The sequence below is a fragment of the Amphiprion ocellaris genome, chromosome 3 (assembly GCF_022539595.1).
Source record: "Amphiprion ocellaris isolate individual 3 ecotype Okinawa chromosome 3, ASM2253959v1, whole genome shotgun sequence".
Classification (NCBI taxonomy): Eukaryota; Metazoa; Chordata; class Actinopteri; family Pomacentridae; genus Amphiprion; species Amphiprion ocellaris.
In genome coordinates this window covers 35,452,481-35,475,354 of record NC_072768.1, presented here as the reverse complement: position 1 = coordinate 35,475,354, position 22,874 = coordinate 35,452,481, and the positions used below count along the sequence as shown (strand labels likewise).

The 22,874-nt window shown below is 38.1% G+C and overlaps 2 protein-coding genes across 2 annotated transcripts; one reads left to right on the top strand and one right to left on the bottom strand.

Annotated features, from left to right (window-relative positions):
* Positions 1-1,262: 1,262 nt before the first annotated feature.
* Positions 1,263-10,778, bottom strand: znf319b (zinc finger protein 319b). Its single transcript, XM_023291814.3, has 3 exons — positions 10,427-10,778; positions 7,499-7,655; positions 1,263-7,410 (listed from the first exon to the last, which is right to left on the bottom strand). The coding sequence occupies exons 2-3, from the start codon at positions 7,501-7,503 to the stop codon at positions 5,556-5,558; spliced, it is 1,860 nt and encodes a 619-aa protein (XP_023147582.1). The 5' UTR covers positions 7,504-7,655; positions 10,427-10,778; the 3' UTR covers positions 1,263-5,555.
* Positions 10,779-12,599: 1,821 nt separating this feature from the next.
* On the top strand, positions 12,600-22,874 carry usb1 (U6 snRNA biogenesis 1). Its single transcript, XM_023291815.3, has 7 exons — positions 12,600-12,924; positions 15,185-15,324; positions 15,410-15,593; positions 17,378-17,431; positions 19,325-19,430; positions 20,425-20,505; positions 22,568-22,874. Exons 1-7 carry the CDS (start codon positions 12,749-12,751, stop codon positions 22,673-22,675), a joined length of 849 nt encoding a protein of 282 aa, XP_023147583.2. The 5' UTR covers positions 12,600-12,748; the 3' UTR covers positions 22,676-22,874.

Genomic DNA, 22,874 nt, shown 5'->3' with positions numbered 1-22,874 from the left:
GAGCGGCTCGGAGATCGATGTTGTTAGCTAACGTTAGCCAGCGATGCTACTTCAGCGCGGAGATGTCGCACCGACGGGGAGCGCTCGGCTCCGGGCACCACCATCGGCCGAGCCCGCGTCATGTGCGACCGGCTGTGCAGGGGGATGGGGGGAGCAGCGCCTCGGAGGCCCGGTGCGAGACGCCGACGGAGGGCCCGGGATTCGGGGGGTTCGTGCTGCAGCCTCGGACCTCCCCGGTGGACAGCGCAGGGAAGGGAAGCGGATTGCGATTGAAGAGCAGCGAGAGAGCCGCCCGGATGTGAAAGCTGCGGGCTGCCGGGGTGAAGAGGAGGCAGGCGGCGTCGGAGCGGAGAGCCGCGACACAGCGCCCCCTGCTGGTCGGCGGGAGGTGGTGTCACATACTTAAAACACCGTGTGAAACGAAGACACTCCATATCCTGTTCAATTTTAAATCTTAGGATTAATTTACATTTTTTTCAGATCTAGTCAGTTAATCAGTACATTTAGATAAAATTTTGGTCATAGATATTATACATATTATTTAATTTTAAGATGTTTTGTCTCTTTTATGGGGTAAATTAAGGACTAATTAATGTTTTAACAGAATTAACATATTTAATTCTTGCTTATGAAGCTTTGAATTGAGAATTAATGCATCTGTATATATTAAAAGGTTTGACAAATATTTCAAAATAATCTAAAAAAATAAAAAATAAGGAGAAACCAATTCACTCCTTCATTTCCTCTTAAATTTTAAAGTTCATGATGAATTAATAATTTTTCAGATGTATTCAATTAATCATAAACTTAATCTTAATTTATGGTCATATATCATAAATATATATATCATTGAGATGTACAGTGTTTTGACACTTTTAGGGGGTCAACTAGAGACTAATAACATTTTAATAATATTTTAATATTTTATTGTTTATAAAAATTTTAATTGATAAAGCGTCATATGTCAGACGTAAGTTTAAAATGGTTGAATATTCAACAAAACTGTGGAAATTAATAAAATAACTAAAATACTGCAAAAATAGTTAAAATTATTTTAAGTTCATTTTTTACAGTGTATTGTGGTTGTATTTTTCTATACTTTCATAGCTAAATTATCTGTCAAAATAACATAAAATAATGTGATTAAATATATTCTAATAGAAAAACCCCATAACTTAACAAATGTCCTGAGCAAAATCCAAGAAGAAAAAACACGCCGAAGTTGATTTCCTGCATAAATGACTGCATGACTCTGGTAAATGTATAAATGAAAAAAGTTTTATTTGTTAGTGCTGTGTGTAATCGAATGCTACATACATACAGATAATCTTAGCATGAATGTACACGTACTGTACGTCGCCACAAAGTTTTTTTCTTTTCAGAGTTTTGTTTTTCAACATCATTCACATAAACTACAGTACAATTTGAAAAAAGCTATAGGAGGGAACAGTGCTGCGAGGAGGAGGAGGTCGGGGAGGATGGAGGGGTCCAGCACCGGTTCCCAGGGACAGAAACACAGGAACTAACACAGCGAGCATGCAGAGAGCGAGAGACACCAGGGTCTGACGGGGTTTTTAACGGAAACTGAGGAGGAAACGGGCGGATTGACCGACTTCTAAACCACCGGTGAAACTGCAGGAGAGTGGATTTAATCATTTGTGCTTATAAAAGGAGCTTCTCCTCTCCTTACTGCCCCAGATATGGATTATTTTAAACAATATAACACAGGACAGATGCACCGCCAACAACTGTATGAGTGCTGCTGGGCTGGAGTTCAGTTATTCTTTGGCTTTTAACATACACTCTCATTATTATTATTATTATCATTATTATTACTAGACGTATGTGAGGTCCTTATCTGCAACCTGGAGCATCTATTTTTATTGTACACATCTTGATGATGTGTCAGCACCAATTAACAAGTCCTTCTGCACTCGCGATTCTTGGCAAACTACGAACCCGCCCTCACCGGTTCCTGATATATTTACTTTTCTATGATTTGGCCTTTTAAAAGTTGAACACACACCCCAAGGCCCTGGTCTCTCCCTCCAGGAATACAGGTTTCATATCAATTTAAAGGATTTAAAATAACGGAAAGAAAAGTGAAACCGTTAAAAAAACACTTCAACTTGTTCTCTTTTGAATGCCAAATTCATAAAATAAGAAACGACGGCTGTAACAGGCGACGACCGTCTGACCTCAAAAGCTGAAAGAGGAGGCAGAGAGTTTAAGGCAAAAACAAACAGAACATAAACAAATATTACTCCTCAGTTTGTATTAAATACTTTTCAATACTGCACTCAAACCTTGTGAAAAACAGGGAGGCGAGAGAGGAGGGAAAAGGCTCCCCAGACGAAGACAAACAAAGTAAAATTTTAAAGAAAGGAGTGATGGCGTTTCATGTAAACCAACTCCAGGCTTCTTAAGCGCGACTAGAATCTCGTAGCATTCAGAGAGGAGGAAGGCGTCATTCACTCGAACCCGACAGACACAACATCTCGACATGTAACAGGAGAAAACAGAACCATTTCAAAAATACTGAACACGGAAAACCTGCAGAAACAGCTCTCAGACAGACCAGTAAGGTTAGTCAATTAAAAAAAAACACACACAGAGAGAAAGGCGCAGGTCTGTTGAAACATGTTCTACTACAATTCTCTTCAGTCTGAATTTCCCTGTTTGACAGAAATACCGTTACTTTTTTTACATTCACGCATTCAGACTCACGCGCAGGTTTCTCTTTGAGATTCCCCGCAACATACTGGCACAGTCACTACGTGGACTACATTAAAAAACAACCCAAAAAAAGAGCATTTTGTCAAAATGTTTCACATGGTAAAAAGTAGCAAGAATACAAAACTGTTCTTCAATACATTTTTTTTCCCCCATTTGTTTAAGAAAGACAAGTTTCCAACTCATCCGGCTAAGTACACTCACACAGTATGTACAGGCTGAGACAGGAAATGGAACGTCAGACGTTTTCAGGACACAGACGTTTAAGAGCGCTGACTTCTGCAGGAATAATGACGAGTGAAATGTTGATTTATCTAAAGGTTTGTACTGGAGATCGATATCAGCCAATAGGGCTTTAAAGTGATGGCTAACTTCGGATGGTCGGTTCATCTTTTGGTTTAAAACAAGAGTTGCCATGAGAATTATTTCACTGCAGGACGATACATTCCCAAAGTTATACTGTGTCGCTTCACATAAGTCGAGGAGTTTACAGGCAACTTCTTAAAGGAGAAGTATAAATCCTAAAACACAGAAGGAAGTCGAGAGGAATGGAGGCTGGTACACTATTTTACTGTTTGGGCCTTTCTTCACATGAGGGTGAACTACGAAGCAAGATGAACACGTTAGCGAAGTATGTGGAGATTAAAACTCTGTTTTAACCCGTCAGATCACCATGGTAACTGATGCTGCACAGCTAGATCACCATGGTAACTGATACACCACAGCTAAATCACCATGGTAACTGATGCAGCACAGCTAAATCACCATGGTAACTGATGCTGCACAGCTAAATCACCACAGTAACTGATGCAGCACAGCTAAATCACCATGGTAACTGATGCAGCACAGCTAAATCACCATGGTAACTGATGCTGCACAGGTCACCATGGTAACTGATGCTGCACAGATCACCGTGGTAACTGATGCTGCGCAGCTAGATCACCATGGTAACTGATGCTGCACAGCTAGATCACCATGGTAACTGATGCACCACAGCTAAATCACCATGGTAACTGATGCAGCACAGCTAAATCACCATGGTAACTGATGATGCACAGATCACCGTGGTAAATGATGCTGCACAGCTAAATCACCATGGTAACTGATGCTACACAGCTAGATCACCATGGCAACTGATGCTACACAGCTAGATCACCATGGTAACTGATGCTGCAAGGCTCGATCACCACGGTAACTGATACGGCACAGCTAGATCACCATGGTAACTGATGCTGCACAGCTAGATCACCATGGCGACTGATGCTGCACAGCTAAACCACCATGGTAACTGATGCTGCACAGCTAGATCACCATGGCAACTGATGCTGCACAGCTAGATCACCATGGTAACTGATGCTGCAAGGCTCGATCACCATGGTAACTGATAACGCACAGCTAACCTGCTCTGGAGGACGTTATGGTCAGTGCTTGGGATTTAAATCAGCTGTAAGAACCGCTATGTGTTATTTATGTTGAAAATACTGCTGAATGAAGCTGCACAACGACACAAATTGAATGTTGTGTTGCCACAGGACTTTACACACATTCAACTAGTGACTCAAAATTGCATTAATGTGTTTTCCTGCCAGATCCTGACTTTTTTTTTTTTTTACACCACTGGTTCCGCAACTCATTGAATACAGTTCAGAAAACTGATCATTTTATTAGTATTTATCAAAGACAGTAAAAGTTTTAATTGAATTTGGCCGAAAACTAAATTGTCTTCTATCAAAAGATGCAAATTAGTTGCTAGCTAACTCTGGTTCAGTTACTTCTAACTGTGCGCTGACACTGCAAAGTAAACTAATAAACCAACTAAAAACTAAAACATGGAGCCATCCTGTTAGAAAGAAGTGAACACATTGAGAATATCTGTGGGAAAATAAATATATTAACGTAAATGTTTAACAGTTTTGTACCAGCATTCCGCTTCTGTATCATTAGTTAGTAAAATGTGCTTTTTACACAAATCAATTTTTACATTCTTCATTATAACAACCTTTTTGTCAGACTGAAGTGGGTGGCATGTGATTGGTCAATTTTGCGCAGAAGAGTCATATATAGCGTGAAACAATTATTTTACGTGAGATTCTGAAGAAAGAAACCAGGTTAACAAAGTAAGCCTCCACCACCGTCATGATTCTTATTATTTCTGGTGAAAATTTTAAGTTTTGTCGAGTCAGCTTACATAAGAAAAGCCTCTAAGTGTCAAACTTGCTTCGTAGTTCACCCCAAAAACAAATGAATGAGTGTCTGAATGTGACTTTCCAGTCTTCTGATACTAAACAGCTAAAGATGGAGATGAAGAGAAAAAGAGAGATGATGCAGAGAGGAAACTTAGGAGATGAGAGAGGGAAAGATAAAACAAGGGAATGATTAAAAAGACTTCCCGCCAAACTGCTTTAAAAAACAACAAAGGCTCTAAAGTTTTGTCAAGATGATCAGGACACATCCTAAATTCTGTGGAGGAGGAAATTAGTGAGGACTTATTTGTTATATCAACCTGTATTATGGCACCAGGAAGTAAGTCTGATTGAATTTAGTGGTCATGGCCTTTTTTGCTGTTTCAATGTGGGGCATAAAAAAAAAAAAAGACAGAAAAAGTTCCTATTTCATGGAATGACAGATTTGAAGTGATGATAACTGAGCAGGTTCGCAGAGCAACAATGACCTGATGTGGCACTGGTGGGAATGGAAGCGATGATAACGGCTCGGGACCATCCTGAAGACGTGATTCATTTTAAGAAATCACTCAGAGAGGACAGACAAGAGGACAGCGTGTTTCAGGGTTTCTGCCTGTTTGGAGAGAAAAGTCCGAGGGTTTATAAGCACTGGGGAACAGGGTAACCGCCTCCGTCGGCCGTGTGCTGCACCGTGTGATCCTGCAAAGAGCCCAAGTCACTGAAACGCTCTCCACACCAAACACACTTGAACTGGCCCTCTCTGGAGTGCGTGCTCTGGTGTTTGGTCAAGTGCTCGCGCTGTTTGAAGCCCTTGTTGCAATGGCCACATTTGTACGGCTTCTCGCCCGTGTGCACGCGCCGGTGTCGGTTCAGGTCTGACGAGTACTTGAAACGTTTCTCACAGTCCGGGCACTTTAGCGGCTTTTCCCTCGACGGGTCGCAGCGATGCTGGACGAACTCCGATGAGGACAGGAAGCGGCGGTCGCACAGCGAGCACTTGAGCGGCTTCTCTTGGCAGTGTGAGTTCTGGTGACGCTGCAATGTGGAACTCTTCTTGTAACCTTTGCCACAAACGTCGCACTTGTACGGCTTGTCCGGCGAGGTATTGGACGACTCGCCGCACTTGTGTCTGAGCAGCTCCCCTGACTGGCTGAACTCCTTCTGGCATGAGGCGCACTTGAACAGGTTGTCCATGCCGTGGACGTGCTGGTGGTAAAGGAGGTGGGAGGGCTGCATGAAGCCCTTGTCGCACAGATTGCATTTGAATGGCCGGTCGGTGGGGTCTTTGTGCGTGCGTCTGTGGCGTACGAGTGCGTACTGTTGCTTGAAGCTCATCTGACACTCGTCACAGTGGAAAGGACGCTCCTCCGAGTGCGTTCGCTCATGTTGCCGAAGGTCCGATGGCCGCTTGAAACCCTTACCGCAGGTGGCGCAACGGAACGGCCGAGAACCCTGCGGGTGACAGGGGTGGTGCAGGAGCTCCGACGACTCCTTGAAGTGCAGCTCGCACAAGTTGCATTTGAATAAGTGCTCGCCAGAGTGTACGTACATGTGGCGCACCAGGTGGGAGCGGTGCTTGAAGCTCTTTTCACAAACGGCGCACTTGAAAGGCCGCTCGTTGCTGTGCGTTCGCTGGTGGTGCTGCAGGTGCGACGACTGGCTGAAGGCCTTGTCGCACGTGTCACATTTGAAGGGTTTCTCTCCCGTGTGCACCCGCTCGTGTCGCGTGAGTTCTGACAGGTGCTTGAAGCCTTTCTGGCAAACGGAGCATTTGTACGGCCGGTCTCGGGCCGAGGGGAAGGGGAGGATAGACGAGCTGCTGCTGGCCGACGCCCCGTCGCTGCTGGCCTGCTGGGAACTGTTGGAGGAGTTGGGCGTGGCGTTGCCAGAAGAACCGGGTCGGTACGTCTTCTCGCATATGGAACACTTCATGGGGTTGGTACTGTTGTGTGACGTGTGGTGCTGAGCTAGAGAGGTGAGCAGAGAGAAGCCCATTTTACAAACTCCACACACAAACGGCTTCTGCTCCACCTGAACACACTGGTGCTCCAGCAAGTCCGTAGCCTGATGGAAAATCTTCATGCACTGGGTGCACTGGAACGACCGGTCCTGACTCACCATGCACTGATGTTCGTGAGGGTTTGCCAGGTGGGAGATATCGTGTCCGCAAGCCCCACACTTGTGCCCCCCCTCCGTCCCGACCTGCAGGGAGGTCTGCTGGGCCTGGGCTGGGTGCTGCTGCTGGCTGTGCTGTCCGCCTCCATGCTGCTGGTTGTGCTGGCTGTGCTGTCCGTGCTGGTTCTGCTGCTGCTGCTGCTGTAGAGACGTAGCGTCCGGCTGCAGGACGATGCCGTACACAGCGCAGCCCAATGCGTTCTCAGCTCCTGGAGGGATGGTGTGCACGACCGGAGGCGGAGCGACCGCATGCTGCTGCCAGGCCTCGGTCATACGGGCTCGGCTGTAGGGGTTCAGTTTGGCAGCTGGAGTGGCCCAACTACAACAAGAGAAGAAAGATCAGCAGATATTTGAGTAATGGACTGAAGGCTTTCGACAGTGTCAAGGAGAAAAGAAAAAACACTCACTCCATGTCTGCAAGTGGCACTGAAGAACCGTAGACGGTGCTCGGTGAAGGGGCCGTGACGGAGGATTTAAGACAGCCAGGTGCAGATGAGAACAGCTGTATGGAAAGCTTTAAGGAAATCCACTTCTTTCACTTTATCCTTTCCTTTCAAGAGTTATCTGAATGAAAAACAGAATAGAGGTGAATCAGAACAGCATCTGCAGATAGAGGTCCCAGCTACCCAACCCTGTTTGGTCTCTCAGTCTTTAAATGCTAAAAACCAGCTCTTCACTGAACACCTTTGCACTTGACAGACTGAGAAAAATTTAAAAAAAACTTTAATACTTTAAATTTATTACCAAGGCCCCAAGGTCCTAATATTACATTTGAACTTGTTTTATGGCTCTAATCCAGTTTTTTTCTTCTGACTAAATCCTTGCTTGTGTTTTATCTACTCTCAGATGTACGTCGCTTTGGATAAAAGCTAAATTAAAGTGTAGAATTGTAGGTCATTTAATAACAAAAGTGTCTTTGGTTTTAAGCTTCAGCACCATGTTGTATCTCCAACATCCTGACTGAAAAGACCGTGTGTGGGTAAAATGCTTACCAAAAATACAAAAAGAGTGCACATTTGCAGTGTTGCCAGCTGCAGCAGGCGGTCGGTGTAAATTCAGCAGAGACAGAGGTGGTAAAAGCTGCTGTAATATGAGGTGGAAAACAGCTGTAACAAAACACATTTTTCCTCCCTGGACAATAACTAACTCTGGAATTAAAAAACGTGGGTAATAAGAGCAGTGGCACTGTCCAGCCTGGATATTTGAGGGTGCAGCTTTAGAGTGTTTTGTAGACAACCCCATATTTATTCATTTCTCATTGCAATTATTGCAATTGTGCAACAAACCCCTTGAAAGTAAGATTTTTAGACACTCGATCGATGACAGTCAGCAATTACAGCACAAACCTGGTGGATTTAACTCAACTGAAAACCTTTAGAAGGCAGACTGAAGGTTTTAGTACATTACTGTGTTTGTTTTGTATTTGATATATTTTTAATTACCAACAGTATTTCATCAAGTATATTCTATTAACTAGCCCTGCTTTGTTCTATTAATTACTGGTTATGTCGGTCCTAACATTTTTGAGTCTATTATCCATCTCAGTCCTGTGTGATATTTTCTGTATTTGTTTTGTAATATTTTTGATCCGTTATAGCCGTTTTATCTGATTTGAAATTAAGAATGCATATCTGGACAGCTATATATGTTTTTCCTTTATAAGTTCAGGATTTTAACAACTCTTTTATTTGAGCAGATCTACATCACACTAGTGCATTCTATTGTAAACAATAGTGGTAGTATCCAATTAACTCATTAATTCAGGCAACAGTGGACAGCTGTGGATAGAATAACAATAAAGGAACTTTGTAAAGGTGAGGACAAGAGGACGTGGAGGAAGAACTATCTCCTGTAACTGTAGTTAGATTTGGATAAAGTTGGATAGAATATTCAGTATTTTTTTTATCACTAGCACAGAGAGCTGATTTGATCTGAATATTATTAGTTATTTATTTTGATCTGTGAACTTTTTCCCCTCTCCAGCACCTGCAACTCTTCTCCTGAACTATTTAAAGGTTCAGTTACTCAAATTACATCATTATCAACCTATAACATCTAACAATTGCACTCCAGCTGACATCTAAAACTGACAATTATATACTATATTTATTGTTTTGATTAATGGATTAGTTGGACAATGGTTAAAAATGTTGATTAGTGTTCCCTAAAGCCCAATATATCACCTTCACATGTCTTATTTTGTCTACAACCCCAAAATATTCAGTTTATGGTCATAGAGGAGGAAAGAAACCGGAAAATAATCACATTTAAGATGCTGCAAATTAGATAATTTTGACTTTGTTTCTTGCAAAATCACTCAAAACAGTTGGCAATTAATTTAGGTTGATTCATCAATTAATGGTTGCTGCTCTATTTGTCACAAGGCAGAGTGCTCTATATGATTACAGCTCCATAAATCATCATAAATTAGACTAATTCAAGGGTACAAGGCTTGTCTGCATTCACTGTGATGCTAATGTGGGTTTTAGATAAATTTTACTCTGCAGTCACTTGAAAATCAAGCAATTATCAGGTCACAATCTATACTTTTCTGGACTAGACAGAGTCCTCTAACAACATACTACATTGATTGAAAAACACATTTTGCAGGAGGAAATGCTTGCAAAAAACTAAACTAAAACTGCACATATGCTTTTGCAATGCTGTTACATCAGCTGCAGCAGGCAGTTTGAGTAAATTCAGCAGAAACAGAAGCACTTAAAGTTGTTTAGTGACAGTGGAGATATTGTAATAGCAGGTTTGAAGTCAGACTGTGCAGACACACCTGGAACAAAAACACGTTTTCCTTCCTGCACATCAACCAACTCTAAAAGTGATCATCAAACCACCGCTGAATTTCATGTTTACATCCTCTGTCTTTATGATCCAGAAAGCACCGAGCTGTAGACGGAAACTGAACGATAACTGGGACTTTGTGTTGCTAAAAAAAACGTCCCAGTTCAGTTAAATCCAGGTTGTAAACAATGAGGTGCGTGAAGATGCAGCAAGTGGACTCATTAACATACACAGTTGGACAACAAACAATCGGTGTTTATTTAAATGTTATTTTATCGGGTGTGAAGGTCCATCCCTGTCTATGCAGAAATCCAAATGCTCAACGTTTCGCGGTTTAAAAAAAAAAAGTGGAAGGCAGCGTCTGCGCATCATAACGTTTTTGGTCTCCAGGCAAAGATCACTGTAACCAGGATAGCTTAGCTTAGCTAGCATAGCCGCTTGCTAAGGCGCAGGATGGACGGAGCGTTAGCGGGCTAACGGCGGGATAAGAGGCAGGTAGCGGCGGGTAAACAACAACAGGAAACCCCGCTTTTACCCACCTGGAGCGTCCAGTCGAGCCCGCCGAGTGTCCCCCGATAAAAAGCCAGCAGGTTAGCCGCTCCCCCCGGGTAGCGTTAGGTCCCTTCCTCACATCCGTGCTCTGGTGCTTCTCTTGTTCGGGCGCTGTGGCTCCGGGGGCCGAAAAGATGGCAGTTACGGGTCATTAAAATGAGCGGAAATTCTCCCGCTATTCACCCACGAACGGCATCGCCTCTCGCAGACGGTTCTCCGACCCTCAGGGCGTCCTCTCGGCCGGCGGACAGATGTACATTTTGCTATAATTTGCTAGCTAGCTTGTCGGCTAGCTCCGGAGCCGCTGCCCGCGCACGGGAACATGAATAAACCAAGAGTTAATTGGCACGCTCACAACACACACACACACACACACACACACACACACACACACACACACACACACACACACACACACACACACACACACACACACACACACACAAATACACAACAATACACACAGCACACACCGACATGTGTAATATAGCAAAATTATTCTCATTCACAACATTTGTAACAGTTATCAAAACGAAACAATCAGAATCAGAAATAAAATAAATAATGAATTTATATACATTTCAATAGAAAGATAGAATTATTGATTCTCTGTTGCAACAGTTTACACAACACAAAAATATACGTAAAAACGAAATTTTAAAAAATACACGCTAAATTAATATAATACAATGATAATAATAATAGTATATATATATGTGTGTGTGTGTATATATATATGTGTGTGTATATATATATATATATATATATATATATATATATACATATATATACATATCATATGAAGAAAATGTATTGAGTTCTAATGTTCTCAAAACTGAACTACAATGAAAGCATTCTTGCATTCTTCCTTTATCATCATATAATACTATCAATAAGAGATAATTTACCAAAACAATACATAAATAAACTCATATCAACCAGTTTATTTACATTTCAATAGAAACACAGATTAACAGATTTACTGATCTTCTGTTGTAGCAGAAGTTTACACATCATAGAAACATACATAAAAACAATATGCTTGATTTTTTAAAAATGAACATAAAAATAAACTTATTGTGCTGTAATGTTCTCAAAAGTTAAAGTTATACTGAATGTGTGCTTCCTTTATTTTCATATAATACTATAAAAAGAGATAATTTACCAATAAAATAAATAAATACATAAACTGATATCGACCAGTTTATATACATTTCAATAGAAAGGCAGATTGACAGATTTATTGATCCTCTGTTATAGCAGTTTGCACAACAATGAAACATACATAAAAAACACAATATGCTTATTTTTAAAAATAAATATAATAAATTATTGTGCTGCAATGTTCTCAAAACTTCATTTGTTCCTCTGCCTTCTTCCTTTGTTATCATCTAATGCTATCAAAAGACATCATCTACCAAGATTTAAAAAAATAAACTGATTTCAACCAGTTTATATACATTTCAATAGAAAAACAGATTGAGAACTTTATTGATCCTCAAAAGAAAATTGCAAAGTTGCAGCAGCAGTTCATATATCACCAAAACATAATGCAGAAACACTAAATATGTACTAGATTTTTTTTTAAGTTCAAAATTATTATTTTTTTAAAGACAGTAAATATTAAACCCATCTAGCAAGGAATGTTCCTACAACACTGTCTGACATCACCGATCCCACCTACAAATATATTTTGTTTTAAAAACGTTCTGAGAAAGCAAAGTTCAACTATTGTTTTCATTGTTTTCTTTTAGTTCCCAGAATGTTCTTTCTTAAAGGTGGGATAACCAAAGATGTTCTGGAAGAGAAATGTCACTTTTTTTTGCTCATTTACAAATAAGCGATTATGTAAAGGCAATCTAGTTCAGATGTGAGTCGTTTTTCTGTAGTGATTTTGAATTTAAACCTGGTCTAATATGGTCCAGGTGAGTAAACAGCTGTGAAATCTACCTATTTTGCATTTTTTATGAAGAGAATAAAGGTCTGGGAAATGTGTAAATGGGTGTCTGACTGCATTAAAAGTTTACCTGAAGTTTTTCAACACAATTTATGTCATTACAATGTGAAGATAAAAAAAAATAAGTCACTTAACTTTTCCTCTAACTGCTTAATCGGAAGCAAACTTCAGCTCGTAACTGACGTGTTTCTGGCGGACCTTTATTCTGGTTACAACAGGTTGTTTACACCGGAAGCGCAGCGCTGAAGCCAGCGGAACTTAAACTACTTCACTAATTCCTTTAGTCGGTCTTTTCTCACTGATTTACTAATTTAAACAGTAAATAATGTGGCCGTGCAGCAGGTAGCTGAGGATGCTGGTCGGCTACAGCAGCTCGGAGGAGGACGGTGAGGCCGACAGTGAAGCGGCAGCGGCGGCTACAGACAGCCGAAGTTACCCTGGAAGGAGGAGAGAAGAGAAGGAGGAGGATGATGATGGTTTACCTGCAAGGAAGAAACTCAAAACGGAGGAAGAAGCTCCTAAAAGCAGGTGTGTGTTGTAGCTAACCGGCCTCCTGTCACGTGTCCGAGTGTTAGCATAAAGAGCTAACCGTCAATGTAAGGAAGGTAGCTGGAAGATGTTTGGAAAACTCAAAACGTGGTATAAAAATACTTAAAATTGCTTCGAAAGTTTCAGGGATCGTCAAAATATTTTCTAATCATCTAAATTAATAAACAAACAATCCACAGAGCGATTACAGCCCATTTTAAACTCATTTTCCAAGTTTAGAGAGTCAAAACAAAGAAGGGCGGATAGAAAACAAGGTCGCAATTTGGTTAAAAAAATCTTTTCTGTCTTCCTGTTAACAGGTATTTTTCCACCTGGATGGTTAATAAAGTTCTCAAAGATTTGGAGAATGCCTTAAAAAAAATCTAAATGTTTTAAAACTGTCTCTTGGGCTTGTAAAACATCACCCGTTTCCACTTACTCATACAAAACCAACGGTTAGCTCTGTTAGCTTCATATATGCTAAATCAATACATGAGAGGCATAAACTGAGTCTCCAGTGGCTTTCTGTTGGCTGTAAATGTAATAAAAGATAATAAAGATGCCTCAAAACACTAGAGGGTATTTAAATTGGCCATAAACTATTTTGAGTGTCCACTAGAGACCGATAGATATTGGATTCTTGGGGCCAGTACCAGTTTTATGGCAATAAAAAATATCTAATATTAATATTTTTGTCAATATTCTGTATGCATATAGTGATGTTGGAGTGTTGTTGAGAAGGGAAAATGATGGAAATACTTTTCACAAAGTAGTCAGCAGCTTACCGTGAAGACACCACTTTACTCCGCACCACTGTCTGCTCAGCATTGATATATACTCTGCTACGTGTGCTGCAGATAGTGCAATTTTAAGGCAATAAAAATGTAAATATTGATGTATTTGACAATATTTCCTCTACATATATGTATTTATGTTCGAGTATTATTGCGAATGGGAAATTATGTGAATGTATTTCACAAACTAGTTAGCAGCTTACTGTGATAACACCACTTTACTCCACACCACCATCTGCTCAGGAGTGATACGTACTCTGCTACATGTGCTGCAGAGAAAAGAAAGGTGCATCAATAGAAAAAAACCCAAAAACAATAAATACTGGTGATAATGCACAGATTTGAACATACTGACATTAAACGTACTGATATTGCACAGATTTTTATGTATGTAGAAAAAAATGAAAAACAAGATTTTTAAAAACGTCATTTTATCTGTTCAACATTACAAGAGGCATTTTTCACCATTTTCTGGTTTCAGTTAATAAAGAAAATAACTACCAGATTAATCAGCAATGAAAATAACTGCCTAAGATGCCAGGATGCAACGACATTAATATAAAAGTTTACCTTGCAAATTTAACAGATATCATGTGGTGCCATGTGTTTCCAGGTACACAATGTTTATGCATTTTGGACAACTTTTAGTCATTTTGGACTAATTTTGGGTAAACTTAGGTAAGTTTGGATGGATTTCACCTAATTTTCGACACATTTTGGGAATCTGGGATAAGTTTTAGTCATTTGGAACATTTAGAAAAATATTTTTGACAAGATTTATGTCATTTTAGACTCATTTTGAATCATTTTGAGAACATTGTAGTCTTTAGACGCAATTTGTCTTCATTTTATTTCAACCCATTTGAGTAATTTTAGACTTTTCAATATCATTTTCCATACTTATTTTGTTTAAGATAAGCTTTTCTTTTGTACAGCAGCAGAGTAGATGCAAACATTTAAGGAATAGCAGTAGGAAAGAAACAAAGAAAAAAATACACAAATTTAGTTCTAGAAACAACAGTACTGCACATTTTTTTATTCTTTCATGGACAGAAATACTGAGAGAAGTAATAATCTTGCAGAAATTATTAATATATTATTATTTTTATACAGAATTATTACTTACAAAGCAGCATCTATGATATTTGATTGATTTGCTGTCAAATATTTTAAGAAAAAGACTAAATGTCATCTTAAAATATTTAATTATTTTTGCAGCAAGTGTGAAAAAAATCACTCAAAAAATGTCGTCATTTAAAATCTACATGTGGGGTAATTTTATGTCCGTTTTTTTTTTTTTTTAAACTTGTTCATATTTCTTAGATGTTGATGTATGACCAGGATTACTTAGGAAACATGTACGATATGACCTTAAAATGTTACTAACTCTTGATAAGGATCCATCCCAGGTTAGATATATTGATGTAATTATGCAGCTTGTTAATAAAAGTGACTCTCTGCTGCAGACTTCCTCTCCCCGGCTGCCTGCTGACCATGTTTCCAGATGAAGTGGATCCACAGACTGATGACAGCTCACTCCACGGCGGACGCATTCGCTCCTTCAAACACGAGAGAGGAAACTGGGCCACCTATGTTTACTTTCCATGTGAGATCAACACCGTGTGATTATCAGCAAAAATCACATCCTGATTTCTCACGCTGTGTTCGTTTTTGCCTCCTCTTCACGTCAGACCGTCCTGAGGAGGAGTTCGAGGAGCTGCTGGAGGAGCTGCTGGCGGCGGCGGCTAACCGAGGCGTGGTTTTAACCCGGCAGGAGGAGTTCCACCTCAGTTTGTCCCAGACGGTGGTGCTCAGACACCACTGGATCCAGCCCTTCACTCAGAGCCTCAGGGCGGGACTGGCTGCCTGCAGAAGGTTTGTTCACTTGCTCATGATTGAGAAAATTTATAAAAAATAAACAAAACAGCACTTGTATGAAGCTAGTGGCAGTAAGGCTGAGATTCTCCTGCTATATGGTGTGTTATGGCTGTTAAGAGATTAAAAATGATGTCTACTAACTTCAATATTTGGAGTTCAAATGTATGTTTACCTGTTTTTTCTGTCCAGGTAAGAGAAGCATATATTCTCTAAGACACCAAATTTAAAAATAATGAATAAATACTGAAAATATCTTAATTTTTACAGCAATTATGTCAGTTTCAGACCACAAGATGCCACACTGTTGGAATCACAGCTCACACATATCTGCTGGCATTTCTGTGACATCTTCTGGTCCAACACTTAGATAGCATGAGTCAACTTTTTCATAGTTGTATGTATATTTTCTAGGGCTGGACCTGAATATCCGGATATCCAAATATTCGGTCGTTACAGTGGTATCCGAGTATTTATTTCGAGATCCAAATATTCGGAGCACCCCGTATTCATCACTAATCGGGCCGAATATTCGGAGCCCAGAAATTGCTATTCGGGCCAGCCCTGATATTTTCTAGCGCTGGGCAAGTTAACGCATTATTAACATGTTAATGCATTAATTAATTCATGCTGACAATTATTTTATCATGTGTTAATGCAGTTTTTTTAAATTATTATTATTATTGTGAAAGTCCGTTGCTCCCTGGCTCTGAATCCACAGACAGACAAACCATGGATCACAGGAGGGCTGGATGTTGATCAGTCCTTGGGATGGGATGTTATCACGTCTCACCCAAACTAACAGTGGAGGGAAACTTCAGCAGACTGGTTGGATGCAGCATGTGGAAGAAATAAAGATAAACTAAAACAAGACAAGCTAACAAATGCTGCAGAGAAGTAGTTAGCTATAGACTGCATTCTGGTTAGTTTGTGGAAGATGTTGGCCTGAAGAACGTTCTTAGGATCTACAATGAATGACGGCACATATGAACCTCAACTTGTATCACTGGAAGTTTTTTTGTATGTGACGATATAAACTGGGACTGTAGGGCCTCGTACCCTCTTTCAGAACACTGAAGAAGGCTGGGTTTAGTCACTCTGTGTACGCGCTCAGACCACCAGAGACAGCTGAATTTCAGTTGTGATGACAAGGGATGGGAATTGGTGATATCAAATAGTCTCATTTGTCATTTTGTTAGGGCCAAAAAAAAGAAGTCCAAACATGAACTTCACAGACTACAAAGTCTTCTGCAGTCAGTCCCAGCTGTGGACTTTTTCACCTCACTAACAGGGACAGCTGCTACTGAACACAGACTGTTTCTGCTGCTCACTGATGAAAGAAAAATGTTTCTGCTGGTACCACAGAAAAAATAAGAATACAGACATATAAATATTAACTTGCTGTTGCTGGGAAGGTTCCTGTTCTAATGTTATGATCGTGGCTCTGGACTCTGAGCGTAACTTGTTTTTCTATAACGAACCAGATAAAACGTTCATGCCTTTGCTGTGGCAAATAGCTTTGGTTTGATTTGATTACATTCATGTTTCGGTTCAGATTTACAAGAACTGTTTTAACTGCTGCTGTGTAAAGGGAAGACTGCTGTTAAAAAGCACTTTATTTGTGTAAAGTGTTTGCAAACCAAATGTGATTGCATTTTGTTCATGTAGCAGAACTATATATGTATAATGTATAATCTTGTCTAGAGCTGGTGAAGCTATAAATTAGTAGGGAATGATATGAAAATTCTACCTCAGGCTGATTTTAGTGTGTTTTTTGTTTCCAGGTTTGTGTGTTCTGCGGGGAAGCTGAGGGTTTACTGTAACGCAGAGAAGACGAGGTACAGTCAAACTAATTATCTCTGTTTCTTATGGTGCAGAAGTCCAGTTATCTGACAGCTGCACATCCTTCAGCCTTTGCACTTCAGGAAATTCCCTTCGTCTGTTTCATTCCAGTATTTTGGAGTCATATTTGTGACTTTTTTGGGGTGAGACCACGCTCAAACAAAGTCACTGTAAGCTTCTGTTAAAAAAAGCGTGTTAAGATCTGCGGCCAGCTGTGCAGGACTGATTCAACTACAAGATCTGAGTAGCAGCTGGTTTTTCACCTTATCTACTTATCTACTTGTGAAGCTGCCATCAGAACTGTTGCTTTGCTGCCACTTGCTGAACTAGAAACGGCTAACTGCAAAATAAAAGAAGGAAAGAAAAGAAAGCAACTGTCTGGTCAGTGAGTGGAGTCCAGGTCTAGCTTGGGTAGATGAAGTCATCCCTTTTATATTAACTCTCAAATTCATCATGAACATCTGTGCTCACTGAAAGTGGGAGAACACTTTACAGTTTCCTGTTCCTGTTTTTATCGAGCCGTCGTCCTGCTCATATTTACCTGACAGTCGCTGCTGTGTCTCTTCACATTTCTGGCTTTTTTTTTCTTCTCACTGCTACTTTTTTCCTTTCTGTGTCTTTTTACATAATCTGTCCACCATCTGCTCCGTTTTTACATCTCCACAGCTTTCAGCGGTGTGTTCAAAGGCCTTTAACGCCACACAGATCTCTTTATACTGATAGTAACCCACTTGGCACCACCATAGAGAATCCATTAGTTTATTTCACACTAAAAGCACCAAAGCAGAAATTTAGAGTGTTTTGTAAACTATCATTGTGCTGTTTTAACCCTCCTGTTGTCCTCATTTACCGGCACCAAAAAATATTGCTTCCTTGTCTGAAAAAAATCCCAAAAATCTGCAAAAAAATTCCCCAAATTTCAGAAAATTTGCAAAACCTTCTGGAAGATAATTCCACAAATTCCTTAAAATTTTCCCTTAAAAGTTTTATTTAATAAAAAAAATCCCCCAATTTTGGCAAGAAAATTCTTGTAAATATTTTCAAAAAATGAGTAAAAATCTTCCCAAACAAATCCTAAAAATATCTAAAGTGATTCCATATATATCAGTAAAACTTCTAATATTTTCTTTAAGAACATTCACAAAAAAACTCGCTGGATTTTGGTTGATTTCTTTTGTGAATTAAGAAACATTTTTAACATTTCTTTTTTTCCACCAAAAAAATTTCAAAAATTTCCAAAAAATGTGGACATCAGAAGTTTCACTCTGAAAATATAGATTTTTTTCCACATTTTCAAACTTTAAAACGGGTCAATTTTGACCTGCAGGACAACACGAGGGTTAATGGTTTATATGTCATTTTTTAAAAACACTTCATTATTATTTTACAGATTTCCCTTTTTAATTTTTTTTATTATACATAATATAATAAATCACAAAACAATATTAAATTTAAAAATTACATGTTGGCTAAAAAAAACAAACAAATACAACCCAGAACTGTCAACAATTTTCTCATCGTAAATCTCTGCTTTTTTTAGAAGACAGTTTTTTCTTTCACAATGTTTTACTGTAGAATCACACAATTTTACGGTTGTTTAATCAGCCAAAAAAAATTCTGATTTACAGAGATTTTTCCTGTTTTGTTAAATTACAGATAATTTAACAAAATAGAAGCAGTAAAATCACAGAAAAAAAATACAAGGTAAACATAAAAAAATAATCAGAGTTGTCCAACCAAAGTTGTCAATAATTGAATGTGTAACTGTCCTAAAAATAGCATTTTTAAAAATAGAACTGGGTAAATATTTGTGGAAAAAACTCATTTATACATGCATGTTTAGAGCCTTTTCCTGCTTTTAGTCCGTCTTCATAATGTGTCCCCTGCAGGACGTTCCTGGGGATGCAGGTCTCTACTGGGCATGCTCAGTTGTTGGATTTGGTGCGAGTTGTGGACAAAACAATGACGGAGTTTCGCCTGGAAACTTTCTATGAGGTCAGGAATCATTTATTATTAAAACACACCCAGATTTTAGCAGCTGTAGTGATTAATAACGCCTCAGTAAATCTGCAGGATGGCAGGTATGTGTCATTTTTTATTTAACCTCTGAACTCCAGGCAGTTTCTGAACATCTGCTGCATTTTTACTCACTGTGGGTTCATTTTTCACTGCGACATAAAGTCCTGCAGCTCCATGGAAACAGAACAACCAGGACTAGAAGTAGAGAGAACTCAGAAATGTCTTTTATGCAGCTCAACAGTAATAATACCATAAATTATAAAGAAAACAATAAACGTGGAATTTCTTTAATTAATTTTAGTACAAGCAATTATAAAATTTACCATGTGCAACATTATTTTAATGGCTGACTTGAGTTACCAATTTATAAATAATAAAAAAATTATAAAAAATAGTGACTCTATATACTTTTTATTTTTCCTACATACTTGTTCCATAACTATGCTGTTTAAACACTGCCTGCAGTTCAACCAAAACATCTCAGAATTTTTGTCACATCACTCTTGGCTACAGCTGAGTCACTTATGTTATGCAGAAAAACGCAGAATTATTAGTTTTTTACAGAATCTGGTTTGAGCAAATGGATTATTTTTGGCAAATTTTTTAAAAGAGACATGCAGAAAAAAATGATTTTGATTTTGACAAAATATCACAATTTGAAGCTGAGATTTGGTGAAGTTTTCCAACAAAAGCATAAGTTACACACGATAGGAAAGTTGAAAATCTAAGAATCGTTTCTGTTTTTGCTATTTCTGACATAATTTTCTTGATTTTTGAAGAAGATAACATGCATTTCCAGTCTGCTGGTGGGTTTATGGCTTTTCATTAAAATATCTCTCACACAGTTCCGTTTGTTGTTGTTATCAGTCCATTAACCATTTTACTTCATTATATCTGTTAATAATGTGAATAAATGATTCAGAGAGCCTGCAGTAGAGCTCATTAGTGTTTCCTCTGCTGTGTTTTCCAGGATCCTTCATTCCACGTCAGTCTGGCCTGGTGTGTCGGAGACCAGACGCTGAACATGAAGGAATCCATGCAGGAGCTGCAGGTTCTCACAACCTCAGTGTTCTCCTGATTTACAGTTAATCCTCAAACATGTGGTGTTTTCAGGCTTTTAGGTTGATGTGGGATTAAAACAAAACCTGAAGTGAAAAGAGGAGCATTAGAGTTAAAATACTGGAATTAAAATTAATGACTGAAAAACGAAAAAGAAAGAACTGTCATTGAAAAGTTCATCAAAATACAAAACAAATAAAAAAATGAAATGACATAATTTGGAATATCAGTTTTTTTCTATTGAGCTTTTTTATATTTGTATTTTTAAAAGTTTTATTGACATTGGAAAAAAATGCAACTGATAAAAGTACAATATAAACAATCCAATACTATGTAATGATGTAATATTTATTATTATTAATAATCTAATCCCTATTTGTGATGATTATAATAATATAATAGTCACACTGTTTTTATTCAGGTTTTGTTTTTAATGCCAAATTTTATTTTATTTCTTTATGATTTAAATATTTGTATATGAAAAAAAATATTTATTTATAATTTAAATATTTATATTGGAAAAAAATTAATTGGCACTGAAGAAAAAAAATGAACCTGAAAACAGAAATATTAAAAATGATTTAATTTTGTTTTTTTTTTTTATTATTATTTTGTGTCTTTATGTACTTTTCAATGACAGTTTGCAGTTTTTGGTTTTTTTTTTTTTGTTTTTTTTTTAGCATTTTTTCATATTTTCACTGGTTTCACTCCCATTATGTCAGTTTTAATGTTTCCTTTTTGAGTTCAGGTTTTGTTTTCAATGCCACTTTTTATTTTATTTATTTATACTTGAAGTATTTGTATTTGCAAAAGTTGTTTTAGCTTTAAAAAATATTTGGAACTGAAAAAAGTTCAAATAACAAACAAAACAGAAATATTTAAAATTATTTTATTTTATGTTCATATATTTTTGTATTTTTAGTGTAACAATCCACAGGTTTTATTTTTTTTAAGTCAGCAGTATTTCCAAAAAATTTTAAAAATGAAAAAAATTCTGTCTTTTTTTCAGGTTAGGTTTAGTTTTTGATGCCAAAATGTATTTATTTATTTATGATAAAAATAGTTGTATTTGAAAAACATTGTCTTGACATTGAACAAAAAAAACAAAAAACAAAATTGTATTTATTTCTTATATATTTTGATGTGCTTTCCAATCACATTCTGCAGGTTTTTAGTTATTTTTTTAAGTCATATTTTCATATTTTCACTGGTTTCACTTCCATTATGTCAGTTCTAATGTGTCCTTTTTTATTTTATTTACTTATAGCTGAAGTATTTCTATTTGCAAAAGTTGTTTTGGGTTTGAAAGAAATATTTGGCACTGAAAGAAAAATTCAACTAAAAAACCAAAAACAAATATTTAAAATTATTTGATTTTATTTTTAATATATTTTTATATTTTCACATACTTCTCAGTGACAGTTCACACATTTTGTCAGTATTTCCCACAAATTAAAAATATTTTTTCCAATATTTACATTTCAGTGCTTCCTTTTCTAGTTCAGGTTTAGTTTTCAGTTCCTGATTTTATTTTTTTACTTATTTAGAATTAAAATATTTGTCTTTGGAAAAAATCGCCTTGACAGTGAAGAAGGTAAAATGATGCTGAAAGAAGTTCAACTGAAAAATACAACAAAAACATTAAATATAATTTCTTTTTATTTATTTACTTACTTTGTATTTTGATGTGCTTCTTGATGGCAATCTGCAGATTTTATTTTATTTTTTTAAATACTGGTTTCAGTTCCAGTATTTCAATTTCATTGTATCTTTTTTCAGTTCAGTTTTCAAGGCCACCTTTTATTTTTGGTGCCAAACCGTCGCTGTTTTGGCTCCATATAAACCTGGAACAGAAAAGTGATCCAGACATAAAAATATCAGTTTTTCTTTATTTTTTGCCATTTTATTGTCTGTCCAGTAGTTTTAAGTGTCAGGATCCTGCAGAGAATACCCAAACCCAGAGTTCAGACCAGAGATAGTTGGAAAACATTGAATCTTTTCCATCCAGCTGGACTCCAGTAGTTCTGACAGATTCTTATTTTTTCCTGTTTCAGAGTTTAGTCGACGACCATGAAGACGGAGCGTTCGTGTTGAGGCTGGACTGTGCAGAGCTCCGCTGTCGGACCGGAAACAAGACTTTTCGCTTCCCTCTGGAGCCTTAAAACGCAACTGAAACTGAAAAACTTCCCACAATGCAAAAATCTACGAGGAGGATTCATCAGTTTCAATCCAGATGTTACTCAAATGTTAACTGTGAGGATGAGAAACCCCTCAGAAAACCCCTTTTAGTCCCTTTTAATCAGTAGTTTCTTGTCATTCCTGCGTTATTTAATACTGTAAATAAATAAAGCTGGTTTTATA